General features: G+C 43.2%; 1 protein-coding gene across 2 annotated transcripts; it reads left to right on the top strand.

Annotated features, from left to right (window-relative positions):
- The first annotated feature begins 1,021 nt into the window (after positions 1 to 1,021).
- Positions 1,022 to 9,125, top strand: si:dkeyp-110a12.4 (pancreatic secretory granule membrane major glycoprotein GP2). 2 transcript variants are annotated; one of them, XM_048270797.1, is made up of 10 exons: positions 1,022 to 1,551; positions 1,726 to 1,755; positions 2,411 to 2,499; positions 2,667 to 2,771; positions 4,902 to 5,062; positions 5,657 to 5,792; positions 6,825 to 6,919; positions 7,799 to 7,967; positions 8,310 to 8,424; positions 8,679 to 9,125. In XM_048270797.1, the coding sequence occupies exons 1-10, from the start codon at positions 1,464 to 1,466 to the stop codon at positions 8,852 to 8,854; spliced, it is 1,164 nt and encodes a 387-aa protein (XP_048126754.1). In that variant the 5' UTR covers positions 1,022 to 1,463; the 3' UTR covers positions 8,855 to 9,125. The 2 variants fall into 2 exon arrangements, with proteins under 2 accessions (XP_048126754.1, XP_048126756.1); XM_048270799.1 differs by lacking the exon at positions 1,726 to 1,755 and having other exon boundaries at positions 1,026 to 1,551.
- Positions 9,126 to 9,151: the final 26 nt, after the last annotated feature.

Here is a 9,151-nt window from a genome sequence, read left to right as displayed (position 1 = left end):
TTAAAAATGATTTTGCTACCGTTTCGTGTCTTCCGCTGACAAAATAAATAGTTCGCCACACAGATAGAACTTGACAGTTTCAGGTGTTGCGTGGCAACGTCTTACTACCCTTTCAATGAAATTCCATTGCGCGAACGGAATTCTTGCGGAGGGATATGAAAGACGTTAATCAACCCGTTGCCATTGACAGCGGTGATTATATAGGCCTACTTTGCCGGTGATTTATATAGATTTAACATAGGCCCGAACGTTGGGAAGGCCCATTCATGTGAATGGAACTTTCTGCAGCACTCTTAAGAGCCGGGTAATAATGACCAAATCAACAGACTTGCCTCTACTTGCCTGCAATTCATTCTGTTGAACCTGGTTTACAGGCAATGCAAGTTGAATGATTGACCAAGCTTGAGATGGAAAGCACCTTACACTTGTATGACTTAATTTCCGTGCTAGATGATGTTGTCATTAAGTAGCCCATCACCCAGATGCTCCATGCTTTACACATCACTCTGAACATGCTGTGCAGTTGGATTATACTTTTATTTTATTTTCAATGAATGTGTAACTTTGTAATTTACCAATAAATTTGGGGTAAATTGAAATTGTAAGATGTCTCAGACCCATGTTCGACCTGCACTAGTCACTATGTGTTTGGGTTGTTTTCCCAGTCTGAATACGTATGACGTTAAGATCATCAAAATATCTGTGGTTTTGCGATCTGTTTTCATTCCATCTTCTAACCTTCATCCTCTCTTATACACCCATACGCTCCTCTTGCCAGCAAACTACCCTTGACTCAGTTTCAGGACTTCTTTTCATGCTTGTGGCTGTGCTTCCCGCAACAGTAAAAAAACAAAACAACAAAAGCGCTGCTCCTGCTACTGTGTAGCACTTGCAGACAAAAAGGGCCCACAAAAAAAAAAAACACCACCCCCCAATATGATGCCTGCCCCATGCATGCTGAGCAGAGGGCTGGTGGTAGATTGTTGGACTGGCGAGTGACCCAGGCGTGAGGAGGAGCAGTGACGCCCCTTTTGATTGTCACCCCAGCGGTTTTATTTTGCCCCCCCCCCTACACACACACCCCTCTACTCCTCTCCATTAAGCCGCTCCTGGTGGAGCTCTGTTACCTTGGACTCCCCCTGGCTCCCACTATTCATGCAAGGAATCTCATTGTTAGGGGGGACATCATTCAGGCTGCTGTTTTAAGGCTGGACAAGGGGCTCCCCACTCCACCCGACAGTGAGACTGAGGGAGCAAGAAGGAGGGAGTTGGCTGCACTTTGAGGTGGAGAACGGATGAGAGAGAGGGAGAGAGATCCAGAGTGGCAAAGACTTGAAAGAGAAGAAGTAAGCTTAGGTAGACAGGAAGTGTGAGAAGACCTTAAAAGGGAGAAGAAGGAACGACAGACAGGTAGACCGAAAGAGAGTGAGAGTGAGAAGAGGAGTGCAGTCTGGTCTTTGAGGATGACTCTCGTCACACTTGCTCTGGCGGGATGCCTTCTGGCTCTTAGGATATCAGTGTTGGCTGCACAGCTGGAGCAAGAGATGGAAGGTGAGTCCACTACTGTCCTGCTGCTTGTTCTCATTCCCCTGGCTGAAGGAGCTGGTAGTGTGGTAGACGGTCATTGCTGCATGTCCTGTAGATGTTGTGGCTTCTGGAGTTCTGTTGGAAGGGCTGGTCCGTGTTCCCTGTGATTCCAAATATGCTGGATTTCTATCTAAGCAGGATCTGCTGCGCAACCAGAGGGAGAAGAAGGTGAGTGCTGATGTTCATCAATCCCTATTTTCCTGCCAGAAGAAATGAAAACAACCACAGTGGTGATGATGTTTGTCATTTGAAGGGTTTGTGAAGCCATCTTAGCACCGTTAGGGTCATTCCATTTGTGCTACCAAAGACTCAGTAGAAATGTCATTGTCATTTTCACCTGTTTTGGAAACGTTGGAAAATGTAAATAAGATTAAGGATTTATGGGACTTAGGTATCTGCAATAAAAAAACAAAAACAAAGGATAACTTGTCAAGGTGAAAGGCATTCTAGGCATTCTCAATCAACATCAAGTTCTAGGTTCTTTAAACTTAATTTTATTATGCTGCATTTAATCTGGCTGGTTTAACAAGGCAGGATGTTTTAAAGAGTGACAGCCCTCTTTTATGCAAATATGATTTAGTTCAGTATTATTTATTAATTGCCCATATTTTCTTAGTTTTCTAAATCAGATAATCTGTGATCATTTTTCTCAGAGCTGAATGTTTCGCTTTGCTTTACTACTCTACCTTAGATCTGAAAATGTTCCTACCCGTAACCTGAATTTATAGATTTGCCAATTCTAGGTGGGATTGTATGTTTTATGCAGTGAGGACAATCTCTGTGTTCTACATCCAGACTGTCGTGTTCCCCTGTGCTTATTTAGATCTGAATGAGACAGTCCTTTGCACAAACGACCAGATTGAAGTGATCATCCCCAGTGCTTTCTTCCTCAATAAAGTCCCTCCTGTTTATGTAAGTGAGAAACATCAGTACTCTAATTCACAGCAAATGTCTTAGCATGCATGAATAGCATTCCAGAGTATTAACATAATTATGCCTAATGGACTATGTTATGTCATATGACCTTTTATTTCATTAAGGTAAACACTCCCATTGTTTCTCTTGGCTCTTTTCCACAGGTTTGGGATATACACCTGAATGATCCGGAGTGCCGAGGGGTGCAGATTGGTGACAACTATGTCTTCAGTATCAAGACAAACCTCACAGACTGTGGAACACTCACAGTAAATATTCTTCTTACAAAATAAAATGCCCATATCATATGTTAGACATTTAAAATGATTTATATGGTCACTAAAACTTGACTGCTAGACCAAGGACACATAGTGGAGTGTGGACTACTGTGAGAGGCTGGTCTCTTAACAACAAGACGTGTGTAGCATCGTATATTCCATCGGAACAACGCTTGATCGTAAAAGAGGACATTTAGAACCAACAACATGAAGACAAACTACTGTACAGGTCTTTGTATGCCTCCAGTGAAAGTCTCCCTCACACAGTAAATCAGACTGTGGTCTGAGCTAAACAGATTGCAGCAAATCCAGTTCACAGTAAAATTTCTTGAACTATTCCATGACAAAGGAGATGGGGGATTACATTTTTAAGGTTTAGTGGAAAAGGGATATGTTCAAGTGTTATTTATTTTTGTGTGCATTGCCTGGAGACTTTAGCAGAGTGTATTTTTGAAGACAAGAGATCTTGGCTGGACAGAGGTTAGGAAGAGTATTTTGGCATGGGCAGACATGAGCAGTTTATATCAATCCTTTGGGGAGATGGTGAGGGTGGCCGACTTTATTTAACCCATAAACAGCAGTGACTGGGAGTTGATGAGCGTGAGGAGGAGGGGGGGCCTGAGGAGGGTATTTCTCTCCTGAGGGGACTGTGTGCGGGTTCAATTGCACTATCCTCCGAGTACGGGTCTAGAGGTGTATCTTTCCCCTTAACATGAAGAGGAGAGAGGGAGTTGATGGATGTATTTTCCCATGACAGTCGATGGGCCTGTGCAACCCCTCAGCGGACAGTGAGAGTGAGTGAGCTGAGTGGTGTATGATCTCCTCGGGACTGGAGAGTGAGTCACGGCGAGTAGTTTACCATGTAAGAGGAGCTGGAGAGAATGAGAGTTCATGGTTGTATCTCACGCCTGAGATTGGGGAGAGTGTTGTTACCCTCCATAGGTCCAGGCGGCCATGAGAGGCACTGGGGAGGGTCAGTCGCTGCCCGGCTCTAAATTACCCTGATTTATATGGAAATGATGAGTGGTGTTTTCAGTCACCCTGAATAGCACGCACCATAACTCAGCCACTCTGCCCGAACGGTGCCACCTGCCCACGGTGGTCAGCTCATACAGTGAGTTAAGCACTACTGGGACCAGGGTCTCTCCCACTCACCATCCATCTCTCCCTCCCTCCCTTTTTCTTTCTCCCTCATCATCTCTCTCACTCTCTCTCTCTTGCTCTCTCTCTCACTTGCTCTCTCTCTCTCTTGCTCTTTCTCTACCAGCCAGGCATAAATTTGTCCTTGAGAGCAGGAGGGTCCTTGAGACCCTCTTGCTCGTCACACATGCAGGCATTTCTTGTAAAGCCAGCAAAAGGTTAACATAGCTGTGTGGAACTAAGGGGGGGCCAGACCAATCCAGCCTCCTCCCCCCCTTCCCTCCCTCCCTCATGCACAGACTTTTACAAGGCTTTAGCATACCAGTCTTGTGCATGCCAGTAAACCTGCTTTGGATTGAATATTGCAAGTGAGATGGAAGAAAAAATTCTGAAAATGTTTGGTCTTACTATGCACAATATTGCACTTTCAAAATAATCTAGAAGTTAAAACACGTACAATTTTCTTGCGATAAGTCATTAACTACTGAGGAAATGTGTTGCATTGATTCATGCAAAGGGACTACAGATATCAAATCATCTGAAGAGATCTCTTTGGTTTTATTAGCAGTCACATTGTTCCTGACTAACTGCCTCCCCATGACCGCCCAAACCAATCCTGGTTCTGTGTCCAGTAGTGGTCTGCATACCAGGCACTGGTAAAGGGGAGTGATGGGGTGATTATGAGGGGAGTATTTACAGGTGTGTCGTAAAAATCTCCAGGTTGTAGGAATGACCAGGGGCCTCGATAGGGTCTGCAGGGGGACATTGTGGAGTTTATGGCATTGTCAATGTCAGTGCCCCAAGGATGGTTTGAAGTTAAAAGCTTTATGACGCCACACCACTGCCTTGTTCTCTGACGACACAGACACAAGCTCAGACACAAACAGATCCCGTAGCCCTGGAAACGACCTTGACCGTATAGGGATCTTTTAGTTCTTTAAGTTTTTGTCTGAGAATTTTTTTTTTTCTTTTCCCACACAGGTCTCAGATGACACAAACATCATGTTCATTAACACCATACACAACAACAATTCAGACATTGTCACTAGAAGTTATGTCAATATCACCTTTGGGTGCCGTTACCCTGTCAATTATATGGTCCAGCAGCCCAACGGTGAGAACATGGTCAGAGTGGACGTCAGGTGAGTTGCCTGAACATCAGCCGGAGTGTTACACCAGGTCATATTCATATTCATATTATTACTAATCCTAACCTTACTTACACTGTGATTAACTAATTAATGACTATTAATCATAACAAATTAATTAAGTGCCAAGAACCCAAGGCTACTCAAAATAATGTGGGGCTATTGGAGTTTTTTTCTGCTTGAAATGTCTTAATTAGGCCACTCTTCCCCAACGGCTATTCCGAGCAGCACTACAGACATGCTCTTTCTCTGGGATTTCTCAGTGAGACTCAGAATCAGTGATCTGAGAGTCAGATCATAGACTGTCTAGAGTGTCAGTCAAACACTGATTACCTGGATAGTGTGGTGGAAAGGAAGAGAGAAGCATTTTTTCCAGTGTTTGGCCATTTTCCACCATAAATTCTCAAATAGATAGATAGACAGATAGATAGATAGATAGATAGATATCTATCTATTTGAGAATTTTATTCCACCATAAATTCTCAAATAGATAGATAGATAGATAGATAGATAGATATCTATTTGAGAATTTATGAAAACTATGCCGCAAGGAGAAGAAAATGCATTACAGGTATCTTCCCCCTTCAGGACCATTACACTGAACACCGAGGATGGCAACTTCTCTGTGGCCATGTTGCTATATAAAGACCAGGACTTCCAGGACAAATGGACTACAGTGCCCTCCCTTGGACTTGATGACAATATCTATGTCAAAGTATTTATGGTTGGTCACATTTTCACTTCTTCTCAAGCACACTCTATGATTGGTTGTTTTGGTAGCCTTAGGCAAAATCCTCAAGGTCCAGAATCTTCTTTGTATAGCCATTTTAGCGTTTTAATTAAACTTTCTAAAATATTTTTCAGCCTAGCCTCTTTTTTTCCAGCTATAAATCTTTTAGCAGCTGGCAGCAAATGCAATATGGAAAATGTTCCATCTTTCCATTTGGGTTCTAGATTGCATGCTTCTTCAGTGTAAAGGGATGCAGCTGATTGCAGCCACGTAGGCTACTGTAGATAGGTATTAAGGTTCCTCAAAGGGTTTTTCTGTGGGGTCAAGCTTGAGAACACTCTTTCTGAGAGTGACAGGTTGGGCATCTGATACAGTAAGGAGCAGCTATCTGTTTCCTCACAAAGCGTGATAGGGCGGTAAGCATCTGTTTGGACGCAAAAGCACACTCTCTCAGTGCTGCTGGCAAAGGTAAACAAACCCAGTCTGTGATTAGAGACGTAACATGAGCACCTGGGTCAGGTGTCTCTGCTCCCTGTCCCTCTGTAGCAGTGTCCCCTCCTCTCTCTCTCTCTCTCCTGCACACACACACACAAAAACACATACAGATTCTATTATACACTTTATGAAAACCTGAAATATGAGCAGCTGAAGCTTTTGGAAAAAAACAACTAGAGAAGAATATGAACCAAGTGGTCACTGTAGATGTGGTTATTTTTGTAACTGACATTTCAGAGCTTCCATGGAGTAAGGCAAGTACAGTTTATGGCCATGTAAGGGTTCTGATGGTGACCACTATTATCTGTGTTCTCTCACTCTGTTTTCTCTCTCCCTCACACATATATACAGTACATACAAAGACACTGTTAGACTCAAAGGGCACATCAAATGACTCAGCACAAATTCTTACCCACTGAGTCAGTCACTTTCTCTGGGTCCCTGACTGATTAGCTCCCTGACCATCTGTTGGGGCACTCTCTATCTTTCCCTCACTCTCTCTCACACTTCTGTCATTCCCCTTTATCTCAGATACCAGCTCATCTGACGCTGCATCTCGAAAGGTGCTGGGCCACACCAACCAGTGACCCCTACAGCAACATACAGTACTCATTCATCCACGAGAGGTCAGTGCCCGTGCACAATGCACAACACACGCATACACACACGTAGTAGTCATGAAGCTATTCCGATTACTGACGTTTTTTTTTAAATCCCACTTGTCATCTGCTCACTCGGAGGATGTTGTTGAAACATGTCGCATGCAGTGGGGTTGCTAGGCAAGCCGGGGACAAAACGTCAGTGGCGTGTGTGTCATGTGACCTATCCCCTCCTGCCATATGCATTTCAGCCTAACAGCTGTGTGTGTGTCCTTGACGGCCCAGGCAAGCCTTGCTGGGCCTGTAAGGGCATGGCCAAGAAATAGCCTGCCATGTCTGTTCACTGAGACTCGGGACCCTGCATTACTCAGCGCGTTGTTGTTCTGCTAACCGCCGTGAACTCTAGTCAGTGAGGGTATTGCCCAATATGTGACACTGCTGGACTAGTTGATATACAAGTGTCCACAGTCTATTGCTTAAGCTTTCACAACATGTTTTTAAAAAATACCTTTTTATTTACTGCAGTGAAAAACAATATTAATCTACATTTAACTGACTATGTACCCATATACCGTACACCATAAAGTATAGACTGTATGAAACTGTCAGTAAAACGTGAGGTTTGGCTTACACATATTTGATGAGACATCTGTCATTGGAGTGTGAATATTTTTTACCATTGATGTATGAAAAATAGGTATGCGAAATGTCAGTTGTTGCTAACACTTCTAATGGTCCTTTATTGACCTGTGTTTATTTGTTGTGTCTGGTGTATGTGTTGTATGTGTTGTGATCTATGTTACAGTGCCTGATGTCTTTCTGTGGTCTGTGGAAGCTGCCTGGCCACAAGTGTACCTTGTGCCTAGTGACTGTTGTTTGAACTATTGGATTTTCTCTTCTCTGCAGTTGCCCTGTCCCAGGAAGTGAATCTACCCTGGATGTGTTAAAGAATGGTCAAGGACCAGATGCCATGTTCAGGATCCAAATGTTCAAGTTTGTGGGCAGCTCCTACACCGATGTCTTCCTCCACTGCAACGTCCAAATCTGCCCCAGCCCTGCAGGGGTCTGCCAACCGGTGAGCATCCTGTCAGGTCTTTCTAAGAAAATAATCAAATTTACAACACAGCACAATTAAGATACAACACATACGTATCTTACTTTTGTGTACCACACAGTCAGATTCTGAGATTTTACAATGAAGAAGTGATTCCTGTTTTTCATTTTTACATGAAATGTTGCCCTGTGCTCTAGTTAAATTTGTTTTTAACTTCTGAATTATACTCCCTTATCAGCCTCTGAAAAATTTCAGTTGTTTGGTGTCTGAAATTCTCTGTAATTTTTTAGGTTATGTCAGAATACATGTTGACTGTGAGATCCTTTTTTTTATAAATAGCTGACCATCTTTGTTTTTCTACAGAACTGCTCTGGAGAGGAAGCATCAAGCAGAACACGCAGAGATGTCACCATGTCTCATACAGTATCTTATGGACCAATCAGAAGACTGCTAGCCAACAGTGACCACACTGGTCTGAGTGAGTTGATTTTCGCCCCTTCTCCATATCACACCATTGATTGACTCATCGAACCAGTATACTACAGTCGTTGCTGGCATCAATATTGCTTAACACTTTTGATGAACATCGCATGTTGGATCCTTCAAAAGTTTATTCTGAAGTTATAAAGCTGAGTGGATAGGCTACTAAGCTGAGTTCTGTTCCCACATGAAACCGAATATTGATTGCAGTTTGTGATGTGTGTGTGTGTGTGTGTGTGTTGTGTTTTTCAGACAGCAAGACCGATATCTCTTTAGAGAGTGTGGTGCTCGGAAGCCTACTGCTTGTACTGCTACTGGTAACAGGAGTTTTTGTCCGACTCTGGCACCGCAGTAGGCGCTCGTACCTTCCCAATGATGCCCAGCTCACCCTGTCCAACATACACCGCCTATCAGAGGTGGCTTCGTGAAGTACACACACACAAGCAGATTTCATTGTACATAATGGTGTGTAAGTTAGATGTGTCATGCATGCTGACATGACATACACAGATAGACAAGATGAAACAAGTGAAATAGAAAATATTTTGTTTAATTTTAAACCTTTTGTACAGTTTTTCTGAAAATCACAATTCTGCATCAACATCCCACACACAGCCAAGTGATGTTGCCAAGATATTTGTAATTTCATAAAGCCTGATGTACAATACCACTGGGACATAATAAAGGCCTTTGATAGAACATTGGTTGATTTGTTGTCTAGTCTC

The sequence above is a fragment of the Alosa alosa genome, chromosome 19, assembly GCF_017589495.1.
Source record: "Alosa alosa isolate M-15738 ecotype Scorff River chromosome 19, AALO_Geno_1.1, whole genome shotgun sequence".
Lineage (NCBI taxonomy): Eukaryota > Metazoa > Chordata > Actinopteri > Clupeiformes > Clupeidae > Alosa > Alosa alosa.
The sequence above is the reverse complement of the archived record's forward strand: the minus strand, read 5'-3'. Positions and strand labels throughout refer to the sequence as shown.